Genomic DNA, 19,182 nt, shown 5'->3' on the forward strand with positions numbered 1-19,182 from the left:
ATTCCATCCCGATCACCTTGCACTGCCGCAGCCAGATGGTGCCTCCAGAGGTCCAGCAGAGCCTTCTGCCGTGGGAATGGAGAACATGACACCTCCACCTGCCTTTTCCATAGCACTTAATCACCACGTCCAGAGCGAGGGAACAGTGCGGCTCTGAAATGAAACATAGCAGCCTGACCCTCAGAGGTCTACCTTCTAAACATAGTCACTGAGGACACTGACCAGTAGATACGGTCCTGAAACTATTCAAAGAAATGGTGCAATACTTTGCATTAGGGCGCATTTACTGTATTTATTGTGAGATATTTATTATTTTTAGGAGCAATGTTGGAGGAAGGTGTTACACAGTAATGCGTTACATTTAATAAATGTTACATTTAATTAATGCTCTGAGGGAGTTTTTCCTGCTCTGAGGGAGTTTTTCCTTGCCTCCGTGCTCACTGGGGGTTCTGTATCATGTATATTCTATGTTTAATGTTTTGCCTGATTCTTTGTCCTGTAATCATGTTTCTGTAAAGCTGCTTTGTGCCAACACCAGTTGTAAAAAGCGCTATACAAATAAATTTGATTTGATTTGATAATGTTTTTCTCTTCACAGTAAATTAATAGTGAAATAATGGCTGCAGTTTCACCATCATTTTTCTGTTATTGTAGAATGCATCTACTGTAATGTATTCTATCAGTGTTTTACTGTACATTTAATTACAGAATTTGATTCATGGCAGAATTTATTTGCATACGGGGGGTATTCCCAACCCTTAACTTAGATAGAGGAAACATCTCAGCTTGGTAGTAAGGATTTCTGAATTAGAACTTAATTTGCTGAGTATAAAAGGTTGATCAGTTCTATAAATGAGTTCTATAAGTGGAATGTTTTCTCCCTCTGTTTGGTTTGGTTTCACACAGGCATGTGCAGCGCAGATGCGCGCAGTGAATGCTGCACATACCGCACTTACTGTGTAAACAGCATGGAGCAGCAAAGACATTGTTTATTCATAGCAGTATATTATCTGGCTAATATATCAAATTAAACTGTGCTTTATCAGCAGTTCAATTAAAAAGAAGTATATTTGACAGCTGGTTCATATCAAGAACAAATCACATTTTCACCACTTATTCCAAATTAATCAAATAAATTATTGCTAATGCAGGGAAGTTAAACATTTTTTTTTGTTTCTTTATTAAAAATAAACAGCCTGTGCTCCCATCAAATGGATCAACTTATCCAGCTTCTTTTCAGCTAATTCAAAACTTCATTAAAAAAATGTGAGTTAGGTTTACATGATATAAATATGTACATCGGTTTTATCTTTGGTAAAAAGAAATATGCAATCATTCATTGTTAAACCAACATGACTTTATGTTTATTTGGTAACATACATTTACATAACAATCATAACAATCTTAAGAGTCTAAAGGTCAGTGGGCAATATAATTAGGATGTGGGCGTGGCCATGGAAGATCATGCCTCGTGTGCACAAATTGTAATGTAAATTAATTGGATTGTTCCTACAAGTAATAGTTAAATATCCTAAAAGCTTCTTTAATTTGGTTCAAAAAACCCAATACATTCATGTTTAGAATCTAACGTAATTGATCATACCAGCATATCATTTTAATATAAAACAAACAGCCAATCAAAACTCTCTGTTCACACTGCTTCATGAATGTTGCAGAAATGCTTGGATCACACTGCTCTGCAAAAATACAGTGTATAAGATCCCATTCGTGGATTATGTGCAGAACAAGACAGTGTAAATGAGAGAACATTCAATACTACAGGAATCCATAGTAATGTTTATGGCATGTGATATTCTGACTGGAACTCGATGCGCTTCTGGCCTTCAGACTCTCTGCTGCAGACTCTGACCTGCACTGCAGAAACAGCCTGAGCTCAAACTCCCAGCAGCTCAACGCCAATGCTTTTGTGTACACTGTGACCCTGCCTCAAAAACTACAGTTAGTTAGACATGATCCCCAATGATTAATAAAAATACTGTGTAGTGTACAGTATAGAATAAAATCAACACAGAGTTAGCAACTTAAAAATGGATGCTTGTTCGTATAGCCTGCAACAGTCATAATAAATGATCTACTAGTTTGCCTAAGCTAGCCCTGGGGAAATTACCACACAATGATGGTGAGGGTCAAAAACTGGGGACCCACCCAGTATGCCAATAAATTATATAAAAAAACAGCCTTTTTTAATCTGGACTTTTAGATTTTTTTTAACCAACATGGCTGGTGTTAAAGATGCTACAAAAATGGACCAGACCAAAAGAACGCAACTTGTTCTAAATCATGGCCAGGTTCGTTTGCAGAGTTAAAATTCTTTTCTAGATGGTTCAGACCAATTACAGGAAATGCATCAGGCTATCGTCTCTCATTAAACAACAAAAGAACAAAAAGAAGTGGTGTTGTGCTAAAATCTGGCTGCCCTTGGTTGTAAGGCATGTCATGCAGCATTATGGGTACAATAGATTCTGTATCTACTGTAACTGTAGATTAGCCCTCATGTGTTGCAATGAGTGTAACAGATTCCCCTCAAATCTCTTTTATTTCTATTTACAAATAAGGGGTAATCTTTAGTTAGAAACCATCTTATTTGGTCAGAACAAATTTTTGTCCTTTCATTCGGATCGTGATTTGCAGATTCTTTTGAACCTGCTATTTTGGTTTGGACCAAACTAAAAACTATGAAAGTCCAGACCAAGCAATGTACAGGGGTTGGACAATGAAACTAAAACACCTGGTTTTAGACCACAATAATTTATTGCTTCGACAACAAATTTCGACAATGAGTTGAGGTGCACATTGAATTCTGCCGTGATTTGGGCAGCCGTGATTTTATGATACAATCCAGATTAGCAGCCGAACACTCCTTCAGACAGCTTCCTCTTGTGTCCACAGTTAATCCTGTTGGATGTGGTTTGTCCTTCTTGGTGGTATGCTGACATTTCCCTGGATACCGTGGCTCTTGATACATCACAAAGACTTGCTGTCTTGGTCACAGATGCGCCAGCAAGACGTGCACCAACAATTTGTCCTCTTTTGAACTCTGGTATGTCTTCCATAATGTTGTGTGCATTGCAATATTTAGAGCAGGACTGTGCTCTTACCCTGCTAATTGAACCTTCACACTCTGCTCTTACTGGTGCAATGTGCAATTAATGAAGATTGGCCACCAGGCTGCTCCAACTTAGCCATGAAACCTCCCACACTAAAATGACAGGTGTTTCAGTTTCATTGTCCAACCCCTGTAGGTGTGAAATCATTTTAAATTGCAGTGTGAAACCAAAACTAACTGGAATAAATGTATCAAATTCAACGATACAAACACACCAACCTGTGACAGGTGTGACAGGTGTGCCCTTTAATACACTGTATTATGCACTTTGAATTGTCAGTGTGTATAAAAGGTGCTATATACACATGCCATATACACACCGTGAGTTCTCTTGCAGAAAAGTTTAAATTCATAGTCTAAGTGTGCGTGGGAGCCCTGTTTAAGAATCAAACTGTACAGTACAGGAATGGACCCTGACATAAGATCAGCCCCTGGTGTACAGTTTTCTGAGCGGGAGTGTTTATGATCCTAGATGTGATTAAGCTGAGAGACCCACCACCCCACACCCACATACATATACACACACACACACACACACACACACACATACAGTACATACCTCCACCCCCATCCCCATGCCTCTGCGGTATCGTCCACCATTCATTCTTTTCTGTGCCTGGGCTGTATTCATGCACACACACACATGTGAGCACACACAGTCACATCCTCCTCCTGCTCTGTCTACCCAACACACACACACACACACACACACACACACACACACACACATGCAGACTCGGTCACTCGTGGAGCATCCTGCATCTCGTACACACCAGAGCTGCAGACTCTCCCTCAGAGCAGCATTATTCATATGAATGAAGGCAGTCCCGCTCTCCTCATGCTGAGTGTTTCAGTGGATCAACACCAACGCTCCACTGCCGGTGAGTGCGAACCAATCATTTGCAGAGAAAGGCAGTCCTTCATTCTTTCTCTCTCTCTCTCTCTGTCATTCCCAAGCTCTCTCTCTCATTGACTCAGTCCTGCTATTTACACAGAATAGGCACAATTTCAGCCTTGACTCTCTCTTTCCCTCTTGTCTCCCTTACTCCCTCTCTCCATATCTCTATCCCTCCACCTCTCTCTCTGTCTCTCTGTCTCTCTCTCTCTCTCTCTCTCTCTCTCTCTCTCACACGCATACACTCTCTCTCTCTAATACACACACACACACACACACACCAGGTTCCACTGCAAACCAGGAGAGAGAAGGAGGGAGGCACTCTCAGCGAGACTTATCCGGCAGAAAAGTCCACACTTGCTACCTCCCTCCTTTTTTCTCCTCTTCTCCTCCCTCACTCCTCTCTGTCTGTCCCATCTCATCCCTCGTTCCCCCTCCTCTCCACCATCCCACCCTAGAGCTGCCTGCTTTAACTGCTTCTGCCTCACACACACATACACACACTCACTCACACACTCACACTGACACACACACACTAACATACAGAGCCAGAGGAGCCAGGACGGGGCAGGCAGCAGACAGGGCAAACGTGTGGGCAGCCGAGGGGACATGGAACTGGGCAGGAATACTGGATCACTGTGGCACAAGTGGACACGGTCCGGTGATGTCGTCCACGCAGGCTTGGTCATCACATTATTGATTGGTAAGTCTGACAGCTTGGATTCTTTTGGCATTCTTGTCTTGTCTATCTATATCTCTCTCTACTTCTCTCTCCTTATCAGTCTCTCTTTCTATTTCTCCCTCATCTCTCTCTATTCCTCTCTCTCTAAACCTCTCTTTCCTTTTCTTTCTCTCTCTCTCTCTCTCTCTCTCTCTCTCTCTCTCTCTCTCTCTCTCTCTCTCTCTCTATGTGGCTCTGCTCTATCCTGCACTCTCTCGTCCCCCTCTCCCCGGCTCTGGGGTCTGTGCCAGAATGCAGCATTTTTGCTCAGCTTGCAGAATCCGGACGCACTCGGGTTGGACATGCTTATTTACTTGTTGCTGCTGGGGGGTCGGTTTGGTTACAGCAGGGCTCAGGTCTCCCTCCATATGTGCCGAGGGTGTGGAGGACAACACAGGCTCACCGGACCCAAACAGAAAGAGAGAGAGAGAGAGAGAGAGAGAGAGAGAGAGAGAGAGAGAGAGAGAGAGAGAGAGAGAGAGCAACTATGAAGTGCAAGTCACTGCAGTCAGTACCAAGCAGAGGGGGCTTTGGGTACTAATGTAGTGAGTTGTGAGAAAAATGCATGATATACTGTGGAGTATAAACTTTTATAGGGAAAATTCAACTGCAGGAACTGTTTTTCAGAGATTTAAACTAGTCTAAGACTTTTTACATCAGTCGTTTATGACAGGTACTGAAAATATTAGGTTATGTCCTGAAACTGACAGCAGGGTCACCAGCCACAGTAAAGTTAATTGAAGCATAATCAGAAAAAAAATCACAATTCCAATTCTGAAGTTCATAATCCACTTTTCCTAACCCCAGTTTACGGTATGTTTTATATTGAGTTTATTGAGTAGCCCAGCATTACCCAGCAAGACCCAGTGTCTAATCAGACCACACTTAAAATCATTTAAATATCTGCCTCAGACATAAATATCACATCACATAACATACAGAATCTATTAACTGTTTATCTGTTAAATCTCTGTTAACTGTTGTTAATACATAGAACATGTTGTGTTGGCAATAACAGAGCACCCAGTGTGAGCTTAATGGTGTGCATTAATGGTGTGTAGTAATGTCAAATTAATGCATTCATTTAGATGAATTATGCTACAGATGCTACAGTTCTGTTCACTGTAATGTGATGGAGATTAGCAGAACAGCTCAAAACTCACCTGTGTAACATACAGATACATTACATATATATTAAACAGCAGAACTTACCATACCATTCAATAACTAAAGACTGGAGCAAACTATAACCATAAACCACATATCATATCATACTCCAGAAGTAGTGTCTGTTCCTACTTCAAATTCCATAACCTACATCTCAGAAATCAGTTAGCATCGCCACTTAGCTGTTGTGGCTAATCAACCATTTTGGGCTTCATAAAAAGTTGCATTAAAAAATATTTATATAAAAAAAAAAATGTTTTTATTTTATTATTTATACTTGACTAACTTTTGATCAAATAATGGTTAAATATCTAAATTCTGTTATTTTGCACCTCATGTTTAAATGTTTTATGTTGAGCTGGTATATGTTTTAATTACAGAGCAACGCATGGCCACTTCATTGCAGGGAGTTTTAAGTCTATTCCAATTATTCTTTCATTCATTTGATCCTCAAATAAAATTTAATTCTACAGTTTAAAACACTTTCTTACCAAAAGTTGATGAATGTGAATGTAGATGAATTAATCTCAGAACATGTAATAAATTTAATTAATGTTTTAGTTGGTTGTCAGCACTAGTGTGTAGACAATTAGGGCCACAGCGAGTGTTGTTAGTCTTTAGTTAAGCACTGCAGTAGTTCATCTTACACTGTACTGTGGGTTGCCATTGCTACCCTTCAAGTCAGTGGTCCTTGAACACCCCTCACACCATCACACACACACACCCTTCATGTACTGTCAAGGTGAACTGGAGGCAGTTAAAATAGGACATCCTTCTTCTGCATTTATGGCCCGGAGCAAAGGGTTAAAACACATGCTATGATGGAAGTCCCGGTGGTGGCAGGGAAGAGTGATATATGATGATGTGTTCAGGCATATCATTTGTGCAGGCTGTGTCGGGAGTGTACCTCACTTAGACGTACAATGTCCTGTTAGCGGTGATGCTAATGATACTGTGGGTTTGAGTTCAGATCGTCTGAAGGACATCCAGGCAATGTTGTTAATAGTTGGTAATACCGTTTCGAGCAGTATGTGATTTTATGTGTTTAATTTACAAGAACTTACATGCATTTTTTATTATATACATTTATTTCAGAATGATAAAGCTCTGGAATATCATCAATAATGCACAATTAAGAATACAGAAACATTTGTGGTCATTTATATATTCAGACTTGAAGTTACATCTTTCTCCACTGGCTCCCCCCACCATCTATTTGCATACTGGGTGTGTCCTCCTGTCAATGACACTCACCATCAGTATGTAGTAGTTCCCCCTGGACTTCCTTCTCCTAGCTACACATTTGGTACCACTTTTTGTGAAAATTTGTTGTTCATTGCACTTTTTTTGTATTATAGCTTTAGCTTTTTATTTATAACACTCTTAAACATTATAGCATAGTCATGAGTTTAATTAGTTGGTTGTTGTAATAATAATATTGAAAAACATGGCAGCTCTAGTTATTTCACTTCAGGGAAAAGTTGGCTATGGAGCAAATAAAATGTAATTATATAGGGCTTTTTATTATCATTTAAGCAGTTTTACAGATCTCTGGTAGATATATAAGAGCTAGAAGTTTACATTCAAACCCTACAGGACATATAGTCTGTAATATATATACATACATATAACACAATGCCTTGAGGTAAACATTTGTGGTCATTGATACATTTATAGATCTCATATATTTTATATTGCAGACAGGGCATGTCCTCCTTAATGTAAACCCATAAGTAGTTTGAACTCAAATGATTTAAGTTGGTTTTACATAATATTGGATATTTTTAAACACTTAACTATTTTGAGTTAGTTTGAACATTTGTGGGCACATATATACATTTAAACTGGGATCTTTGAGTTGAACCAACTTATAATAACTGAGTTTAGTCTGTTGTCATTAACAGCTTCTTTTCCATTGGCTTCTGGCACAATCAATTTGCATACTGGGTGTGTCCCCCATTTTCTGACACTCACCATCAGTGTGTAGTGATTCCCCCCAGGGTACCTTAGGTCAAATTATGGGTTGTGATTGACTGCCTGTTTTCTATGTTGTAGGCTGTAAGAACTGTGTTGGTTGTGCTCTCAATGCAGGTAAATCTATAGCAAATATATATTTATATTGAAAAAAAGACTACTAATTTGCCAGGTTTGCTAATTATGTTAATTAAGCTTAATATTGTTTATTTAGATTTTTTTAGTGGTGCCACTTTAATTTAGTGTTTTTTACTATAAAAAACTTAAATAAGTAAGATAGACCGGTTGTTACTTTAAGTCACATTAACTTAAAAAGTTGCCTTTCAGGTACACCAGATCTTGAGTGTCAGGTACTTGTATTTTGAATTTAAAGATGAACGATTTTTCCACTCCATACAGTATTATACATTACTAATAAAACAAATGATTTGGGTAGACCTAACTTTTTAACTTATTACAGTGCTGTAACTGACACTCACCAACCAATTTAATAATACCTGAGCTTAATCTGTTGCCATTGAATGCTTCTTTTCTCTTGGCTTGTGGCACAATCTTTGGTTGTAATTGGTAGATCATGTTACCCAATCAAAGACAAATAAACACTACAGAATTTACTCAATACATTTAAAGCAAGATATGATAAATAGTTCATTAAAACTATCATTTTTAAGTTATGGTTAGTTTGGCAATCAACTACAACGAAAGATTTTTCTTGTTCAGTTTTTTTTGAGTGGTAAAGAAAGTAAGAACAGAGGACATAAGGATGGCTGGTCACTATTTATAATCATTACGCTCATGAAACATGAATCCATTACGTGTGAAGTGTTAGGGGGTGGACCACCTCTGGCGTTATCTTTCACTCACACCTCTGAGTGATTAGAGCTTTAAAGAACTCATGTACTGGCATTCGGCCATCCTGCCGGAGCTTCATCAGAACCCTGAATGCTGAAAACCTGAATTAATCTAGTACAGGGTGTTAAACTTTGAATCTGAAAGGCAGAAATGTAAAAAATGTCCTGTAAATTTATTAGTAATTAACTGACAGCAGTTTCACCAGCATTTTACAGTTATTTTACAGTATGTCTTCTGTACTTATTTCTACAGTCCTTCACAGAATATTGAACATCTTTCCTATGACTCTTGTCATCATTTACTTGCATAACAGGTATACCCCCACCACTCCTCACTCATCATCAGTGTCTTGCCAACAAGGGCTATCCTCCACTGCCTATTCACTCAAAGTTTAACAAAGTATCTTCAAATAACATAAGGGATGTACATCGGATTGTTGCTCTGATTGGCATGACTACACACTGGTGGTGAGTGACAATTAGCCAAACATGCCCATTATGCAAATAAATGATAACAGTAGCCAATAGGAAAGATATTTTTAGAAACTCTATCAAAATACTTTAAAACATTCAAGCTAGCTCTTTATAAACAATTGATAAGTGAGTTCACACTACCAATGTCCCTCAAGAAGCAGCAGATCTCCCAGCATCCATAGCTATTTGCAGTTAGACACAGTCAATTTGACATTGTAAAAATTAACTCTTACAAACCTGAATTTAACACTGTGCTGGATAATTTATGCTCCCACTCAAAAAAAAAAAAGTTAATATTTACAGTTAATCCAACATAGTATGGAGTGTCATAAAAAATCTTTGTAAAACGTATATGCCTTAAGTATATAACAATTTGTATATTATTATTTACTTAATAGTGTATTAACACATTTAGTAATGGCATAGTTACATTGACAAAGTAATTTGATTACTGATTACTCCACAGGTGTGCGTCCTGTCATTACTTTCCCACCGCGCTCTGCACATTTATTTGGGGCTTTGATTTGGCACCCCCTCTAGTGCAGCGCCCCTATGCGTCGCATAGGCTGCATACCCCCTTTTTGCGCCACTGGTTCTAGGGTAATAATGTTCTTTTCCAGCAGAAAGATCATCATAAACTGTGTTAAAGTTAAGCACTGGGCATTTTTTGTAGAATAAAATAAGTGGCCATGATAAAACATCAAAAATGAATGAGAGAGAACTTAATGCGCTGCTGCAGCACCTAGGCGACAACAAACACACACTACTTTCTTAGTTTTGTTTAGTTCATACTATAAGTAAAAATACATTTGGAGTTCAGGGTTTACTCCTTGGTGATGTAGAATTTCAGAGAAGAGTGTGATTCAGCTTTAATACTTTGAAACAACAACTTGCACTCACTTTGAGCAAAGGTGTGAAAAGTATTCATATTCAGTAGAAAACTACTTAAAGTATAAGGGTAGAAATAAGGGGGGAAAAGGCCATTAAGGACAAATGCTTCCGTTGTACCACATAAATCTATAGTGTACTACTCCCCCCTCCCCAAAACACATTTTTCTAAAAGCCACATTTTTCTAAAAGTTCATATATGCCTAACATATCTTAGTACATTAAAAGTACATCTTTCCTACTGGCTTCTGGCATCATGGGTGTGTCTGCCCAACCCTCATTCACCATCAGTGTGTAGTCTTACCCCCAAGAGCTACATTCTGTATACTGTGTGATCAGTAATAAAATGAAATGAATATTTTATTTGTTGACAATTTTAGTTTCGGGGCTGTTAAGAAATACAGAGACGTATCTCTGCACTGGATTAAACTTCTTATTTAATGGTAAAATATGCAGGTAGAAGTAAAGCTAAGCCATTCGATCCTGTTTTAAAAACCAAAACACAAGCTGCACTTTACTGGATAAGCAATGGTTGGCAACGTTGAGTGAACAATAAAAAAAATCTGATTTAGACACAGAATTGCCAACTGTTAAATATGTTCCTCACTTCTTTAAATATTAAAAGAGTAAACAAGAGAACCGAGAGTTTATTCCAGAAGGAGGTATTTGCTGTGTACTCTAGTAATAAAAAACAGGTTAATGAGATGTACATACTATACTCTACTATACTCTACTATACTATACTACACTACTTACTTTGTGGGCTGTGTTGTTCTGCTGTGAGACACTGTGTCCTACTACATTCCCCAGGCTACTGGATTTGTGATCTGAGCTGTTCTGAGGTGTGTAAGTTTGGCATTTGTTTGACCTGACAGTGATGCTGTGTATTGATTCCAGAGTAGGTCTTTACAGTGATCACCTAATCAACATTAAACACTAAACACAGGAATCGTACACTATGCACAGAGCCACTCCTCAGAACTCCTGTCCAATTCTCCGTAAGCATGCCCCATATAAATATTCATCTCCAGCTCAACAGTAAGCCTACTTATTACCATGGGAGTGTGTAGCTCTTGACAGAGATAATGAGATATGGTACATGAATGTAAACTGATGACCTGAATAAAGTACATAGGGGGAGCGGATTTGAGGGTCATATGCAGATGAGAGAGTGGGTGATGGTTTTCTTTAATTAGTCATTTTCTCTGGAGCATTAGTGTATGGAGGTATAGTTTCAGTCTTGTTTGAATTGGTTTAGTATATTAACTGAACAGTGCTCACAACCTTACAGCAGAACTGAGTTAATGCATGGGACTATTTCCCAAACTTTCAGTCTTTCATTAGCTGTAAAATCACAACTCTTCAGTAGCTTAAATCTAGAATTTAAATCCAGAATTTCCCCACCCTGGTCCTGTCCATAAGTACAAGCTATTGGTGGTGCAGTATGGAGTCAGATTTGTGCCAAAATTATTAAACAAAACTTCTTAAATGGTAAATAAAAAATGAGAATTTATGAAAGAATAAAACTCAGTGAAGGAAAAAAAAATCACCACAAAAAGAAAAATGTGGAAAGGAGTAAACTATTGGTCTTTTTCACATTTAAAAACATATATTTTTGCTTACGGGTCTCTCTGATTGTGTCTTGCTGATAAGGCTTTCCCTCTCTCCTACAGCTCTCTTGTTTGCGATGCCTGACTTTTTTGTTTTTAATTCTGGCACAAACATTTCACGTGGGCGGGGTTTTCTAGGGGCTGTCCCCGTTGGCTAATTGGGCATTAAGCTAGCTCTGTGCCCCGGAAGTTGTTCTGTGCAATTGGATGCACATCCCTCTGCCTTGTAGCAGGTGAGCTGAAAACATGATTTATTTTTAACCTTTCAGCTAAAAAAGGAGGATTTATGTCACAAGTATGATAATATAATATTGCTAAAATGCTTTAGAACTCATAATTTTAATCCGTCATTTGCTCTGTTGTTTGTGAACTTAAATTTAGGTAGATATCCAGATGGACAATGCTGACCTTACTTACTAAATACCAAGCTCATGTCACTTTAGAAAGAGCTTTAAACAATAACGCTGGGTAAATGATTAATAAATACGAGCAAACTGTGTGGAAGATAATTTCTACTGCAGGAGTTGAGATAGTAACTTAGCTAAATGATAGCTTCCTATCGCTCAGGTAACTAGCTAGCTACCTTGCTAGTTAGCTCTGGGACTCAAACTGAATAACGACAAAATAGATACTGCCACATATATAGCTATAGACTGTAAACCTACAAAATACACTTACAGAAAACTACACATAATTCTCCAGAAGGCCCACTTTTAACGTGCGTATACTCCTCATAGCAAATACAAATCAAATTTTAAACAAGACTAAACATTTTTAACAAGAATAGTCTTTCAAGCTTGAATACTTCCCAGTCATACCATTAAGGATGAATAGAGCAGGGAATATAGTACTGGTGATAGCTACTGCATGGTGAACTATGCGATACAAACCAACCTTATACCTAATGATTTTCAAACGATTTCACAGTAGCAGACAAGTTTTCAGAATCAGGATAAAATCCTGAGAGTCTGGCTAGAGTTGAGTCACAGCCGCATCATCTGGATCATTTAGTGTAAGGTGGTTACGACTGAAAGTTTAAGTCAGTTGGGTTTGCGTCCTCGCGTTCAATTGTGTTTAATATTATCACAAGTCTTTAGACTCGGCTCACGATATAGTGACGAGAACAATGTCGACAACCAATAGGAGAGTTACAGGAAGCCACAGGGCAATAATATTTTATGTAACTGTTTAGAAGCAATTAGAAAATGAACACATTTTGCAGTTAATATGTCTTATATGGTTCTTACTTTAATACTTACATTATTTTAAACACAGGTAGCACTTTACAATCACTATATTTAAAGTTATTTTATTTTGCACTTCTTTGTCTTATTGTGCAGTGTTTAATAAATACACATTTTTCAACAATGATGTTCTTTATTGTATTAATTCTATCTAAAACAAAGGCAAATGTACAGTAGTGAAACTGTATTCGTTTTGCTATACAAGGTTGTAGCTTATAATGAATGAAGTAATGAAGCTTATAGGCAGATTTGAACACAAAATTTATTCTATTCAAAAATAAAATAAACTATTGATGGGGACAAAAGTTGTGAGTTTCTGATAAATCACAGTGTTGATATACACATTATTTGTAATTTAAAGGAGAACTCTGGTGTAAAATGGACTTTTGTTGTAGTAAAACATGATAAAAGGTAAGTAAAACATGTAGTAAAACATGATAAATAGCACACCTCCGTTCTCCCAGAGCGTTCCGAGATCCAGAAATTTTAACAGTTTGTGCAAACACCCTTCAGACTGGGTGACACGGGGCATAATTTGCTCCAATAAATCTCTTTTTTTCACCATTATCCAGACTCAAAGTAGCTCCACAGCTCCTTGCTAGAATCCGGAGAGCCCTGACATTTAAAACGAGGCATTAATAATTAAAAAAGTGCACAAGAAGCTTATAAAAATCTCTGTTTACATCCCATAATGCTAGCTTCAGCTACGAGCACCGTCATTCTTCCTGGCGCCAGCTGCTAGAAGCTAGCATTATAGGATGTAAACAGTTTGTTTTTAATATGCCAGGGCTCTCCGGAATCTCCGGTGTGGAGCTACTTTGAGCTGGATAATGGTGGAAAAAGCGATTTATCGGGGCAATTTATGCCCCATGTCACCCAGTCTGAAGGGTATTTGGACAAACTGTTAAAATTTCTGGATCTCGGAATGCTCTGGGAGAATGGACATGTTTAACATGTCATATGTATTGTATGTAAACTCCACCAGTAGCATAATGGGAAATAATCTGGAAAGAATCTAGTTGCAGTCTTGCAAATAGTGGCCCCTGGTCTTTGCAAAATCTTAGTCTGTGAGTAAAAAGTCTGTGAGTCTTTTCCAAGTCATGTAGTGTATAGACAGCATAAAAGCCATAACTCAAAAACATCACAAACAAGTAACTCAAAAACAGTAAATGCAATAATAAGAAAAAAGATTCACAGAGAGACCACAATGCATTATGGTTGTATATATGTTTACTTTGGTTAGCATAAAACTTTCCCGTTGGCTTTTGGCACAATCTATTTGCAAAAAAAATCTGTGCACCCTTAGCAATGTCCATGATTTTCTTTTATAAATCATTGGCTGTTCAGATCAGCAATTTCAGTTAAATATATCATATAGCAGATGAACGCAGTGATATTTGAGAAGTGAAATGAAATTTATAGGATTTACAAAAAGTGTACAATAATTCTTTAAACAAAATTAGACAGGTGCTTAAATGTGGACACCCCAACAGAAAAATTACATCAATATTTAGTAGAGCCTCCTTTTGCAGAAATAATAACAGCGTCTAAACTCTTCCTATAGCTTCCAGTCTGGCTTCTTAGTGAAGATATTTTGGATCATTCTTCTTTACAAAACATCTCCAGTTCACTCAGGTTTGATGGTTTGTGATCATGAACAGCTGCTTTAAATCACACCACAGATTTACATTAATATTCAGGTCTGGAGACTGAGATGATCATTACAGAACGTTGTATTTGTTCCTCTGTATGAATGATTTAGTAGATGTTGAGCAGTGTTAAGGTGTTTAGGGTCGTTGTCTTGTTGAAGTATCCAGCCCCGGATTCAACCTTAACTTCCTCACTGATTCTTAAACATTGTTTTCAAGAATCTGCTGACTTTGACTGGAATCCATGAGACCCTCAACTTTAACAAGATTCCCAGTACCTGCACTGCATGATGAACCAACACCAAATGTTACTGTTTACAGTTTACATTTTTATTGCACACTTTCTGTAAATCCTATAAACTTCATTTCACATCTTAAATATCACTGTGTTCATCTGTTATATGATATATTTAACTGATAAAATAAAATGTATCTGATTCAAGTAACCAATGATTTATAAAGGAAAATCATGAAAATGATCAAGGGAGCCCAAAATTGTCATACCACTGTATGTCTTGTGCTCTTTACCCCAGAATTACGGCTTGTGGCTGTATTTGCAAATTGGATTGGTTCTCATATATCTTTTTTCTGCTTTTGTGATGCATAAAAACAAATAAATAAATGCATAGAACAAACAACATTTAGCATTTTACCCTAATCATTAAATGTTACTGTGCAGATCTTGAGCTGAAAGTGAAGAAAGAAATCAGTGTAAAGTGGGTAAGGCTGCACTCAGGCCAGACCACTGCGGTGTGAGTGCTGTGCTGTCTGTACACTAAGCAGCAAATGCATTACTGTAAGCAATAGCGTAGCACTGTGCTGAGCTCTGCAAAACACAGTACACATTAATGGTGGTGGTGGTGTATTAGAGCACAGAGGAGTAAGTGCAGAGGAACTAGAGTGAGTAGGTACAGACAAGGAAGTGCTGTAAATGATGTAAAACGCTGTTTTAATGCTGAAGAAGAGTCAATATGCTGTGTTTGCAATAAAGGCCACTTATCCTACTTTAAAAGGATACTTTAACAGGGGAATGCTCATGTCCAGTTCAGCCATTAGGGGTCAGCGTTCAGTCTCCCACCCCAGATGCTACTGGCGACCATGTTGTGAAGCTGAGGAAAGACTGTGAAAGCACATGGACCATTTCATGTAGTCTCATATCGTCATTTAATTATTAAAGTATTTAAAGAGTCATTAAATAACTATTTAGAGTGTGATTTATATTTTGGCAGTGGAACCTTGATGAGTAAAATGTCTCTTAAAATCTTCCCATTGGTCCCTGGGACCATCTATTTGCAGATGTGGTGTGTCCTGTTCCTGTCACTCACCATCAGTGTGTAGTTGTTTCCTCTCAGCTAAGTTTTATTAAGTTTATTCAAGCGGGAAATGTATGTTGTTACAATGAATTTCCAAAATAATTTCTTACTTAGTACACTTTGTATTCTTTGTTTCTACATTTATTTATATGTCTACATTGTTGTTTAATGTTAAACACATAAAAGCTATTAAGGGACACATAGAATTTCTGAGTAAGCAGTAAAATAGTGTTTGTCCTCCACTCCAGTTTGCCTCAAATTATTAAAGTGAATGTAACTTTTACAGACTTACAGTGTAGGTGAATTGGTACAGTGCCCTCTGTGTACCCTGTGTGCGCATAGTCACAGTCTTTTTCATAAATGGAATAGCACCCCAAGGGCAGCTGGACCAACTGCAGCCTGACAAAGGCAATAAATAACACGGACTGCCGAGAATTTACGGCTCTACAATGGTGGCGGGAGGAGGGCCTGGGTACTCGTAAGGTGGGTCTGTGATTTAACTAAAAAGCTGCAGTAATTTAATAATGATTTTTATAATTGAGTTGTGTTATTCCACGAAGTAGCATTGAAGTGAGGGTGGTTTTGTTCACTGGAGTAAGATGGACTGGTGGGGAATGCTGGGGTAAATGGGTTTTGGAAGGAGGCTGGCCTTTAATTATAAGTGCTTAAAGATTAGCCTGTACTATTCCTACAGGAGAGACACACGCACACACTTTTCACTCTTACGCTATAGTCCTGTATCTGCTTCTCTTTACACCGTATTTTTCACACTATAAGGCAGAATTCAAATTCTGTAATTTTCCCAAAAATAGCCAGTGCGCCTTATAATCTGGTGCATCTTATGTATTAATTTTACCTGTCAGGTTATAAGGAGCAGTAAAGCCACTCTACAGGAGTTTCAGTAAAGTTTCTCCAGCACTGAGACTCGTGACTGGAGCAGCATCAGCTGCTAACTGTGCTAAACACTAGCTCTTTTGCCATTTAGAGGGGAGTTTATCAGACTGTAGCTTGCTTGTTAACCCTGGCTAGCGCTGCTGGAGCAGCGTTTGCTTTACCCGCTAACCATGCTTAGCGATAGTTGGCACTTTTGCTGTCAAGAGGTGTTTTCGGCCTGTAGCCTTTCCGTTTACCATGTTAAAACAAGCTATGTGGGACGAACCACCAGCTAATATCGCCCTGGGTTACCGGAACACTCAGGGTTCCTCAGTGTAGCTCTGTATGGCTATCCTTAGGGGAATTCTGGAAATCTAAGCTTACTGTTATTAAATGGAGGCGCATTACTCACCCAAATGAACAGTAGAGAAACCTGTGTAGTTTGACTTTAAAAATAATATGCCTTATAATCCAGTGCACCTTCTGTATAAAAATAGACCAGAAAATAGAAAAATATGGCACTTTTTATTGTCCTCCTTTCACCCTGTTCTTCAATACTCAGGACCCCACAGGATAATCACCACAGAGCAGCTGTTATTATTATTTGGGTGGTGGGTCATTATTCTCAGCACTGCAGTGATTAGCATGGTGGTGGTGTAGGTGTAATGTGTGTTGTTCTGGTACAGTGAGTGGATCAGATGCAGCAGTGCTGCTGGAGTTTTTAAACACTGTGTTTAATCTCTCACTGTCCTCCACTCTGTTACACACTCCTACCTACAGCTGCTCCACCCTGTAGATAAAGTAACGTCAGAGACAGAAGCTCTGAATCTGTTGCTGCACAGTTTACACTGTTCATCAAACTCTAGTTCTCCATCAGTGGGTACAGGGCACTCTACTCCGCATTTACTCCTCCATGCTCTAATACCACACTATTATTGTGCACTGCATTTTGCTGATCTCAGCACAGTGCTACATTATTGCTTACAGTAATGTATTTGCTGTTTAGTGTACAGACAGCACACCACTTACATTGCACTGGTCTTGCCCTGAGTGCAGTCTTTCCCAGTGTACACCGATTTCACTCTCGTCCAGGTATTTTTGTTGATCAGGATAAATAAAATGTTTTCATTTTATGTTTATGTTTTTATTTATTTGTTTCTTCAACATCACATAAACAGAAAGAGTACATTTTACACTAATGTGGCTCAAGTTATTAGCCCTGTTAGAAATAGGGTTGGTACCAGGAAAATTCCTAGTGGGCCACTTTGTGCACGGGTCACTAACAGTCACTCAGAGACGTAAGAGTTGATATGATTTTATGAATAAATCAATGCTTACATTTGTTTACAAATAACTCACAGCAGGCTTAGTAATTTTGAAAAAAAAAGCCAAAAATAATAAGTACATCTACTCTATGGCATCATTTACTCACATAATAAGCATGTGCCCCATGTGTTTTTATTTCTCAATAGAAGATAAAGCTGCCCTGCATCCTTTCTACCAGACTACTTCTTCATTACACTGAAATTATTAATCCAGCTCTGAAATCTTTTAATACAGTTCTTAGCCATCACACACCAAAATACAAAAAAAAGCCACTTTGCTCTTAGAACTTACAGTACAGTTGTATGCCAAAAAGAAAGATGAAGAAAAGTGAGTGCAAATAAATGATCCCAGATACCAAGAGGGAAGATGGTGGTTTACTGTGGATTTTACTCATAATATCTATGCAATTGCTTACTATATTATTTTGTTTTAATGTTAAACAATTTGTACTTGCATTAACGAACTCCACAAAATGTTCTATAAAGTTGGGAACCCCCAGTAATAATGAATATTATTAATTGTAGATAACATTTGTTCTAAATTGTACTTTTAAAAGGCATTTGTATTTGGGTTCCAGAAATTAATCTTTGTGATGTGAAACATGTATACAGGGGGATGATGGGGAGCTGGGCGTTTTCATTTTGGAGATGCTGTGAATTTAGTGGGTGGTCTAGAAAACAGTTCATAGCTGAACTTCCCCTAGCTAGAAATGGCAACAAACGATAGCACAGACTTTTACAACTGCTTACAACTACTGTCATTTAAGTGTATAAGAACTTGATCAACATGGATTATCATTTATTTGCATAAAAGTAAGATCAATCAAAAGTTCAAATAAGGAAAACTCAATGTATATTTAAAGTGAACACATAAAAAAAGTATCCTAGAGGGGACACAATGATGGTGAGTGAGGGTAAGACCTGTTGCCTGGAGCCAATAGAAAAGTTCCTGACCATGCTTTAAAAAGGGACACTAAACTCCCTGATTTTTGCTGACTCCACTCTTAGCTCAAATTTGAAAAAGGCTAAGTTTGGCAGGGACACTTGGTGATGTATGGGTTTAGAGGCAGG

The 19,182-nt window shown here is 38.1% G+C and overlaps 1 protein-coding gene across 1 annotated transcript in view; it reads left to right on the top strand.

The window, feature by feature from the left end:
• Positions 1-3,822: 3,822 nt before the first annotated feature.
• Positions 3,823-19,182, top strand: part of scn4ba (sodium channel, voltage-gated, type IV, beta a) — a 31,001-nt gene continuing 15,641 nt past the window's right edge. Inside the window, exons 1-2 of the mRNA XM_022667946.2 lie at positions 3,823-4,008; positions 4,307-4,725. Coding sequence (XP_022523667.1) covers positions 4,632-4,725 — 94 coding nt within the window. The 5' untranslated portion in view covers positions 3,823-4,008; positions 4,307-4,631. The remainder of the gene's footprint in view (positions 4,009-4,306; positions 4,726-19,182) is intronic.

This window comes from Astyanax mexicanus, chromosome 18 (assembly GCF_023375975.1).
Source record: "Astyanax mexicanus isolate ESR-SI-001 chromosome 18, AstMex3_surface, whole genome shotgun sequence".
In the NCBI taxonomy this organism is placed as follows: domain Eukaryota; kingdom Metazoa; phylum Chordata; class Actinopteri; order Characiformes; family Acestrorhamphidae; genus Astyanax; species Astyanax mexicanus.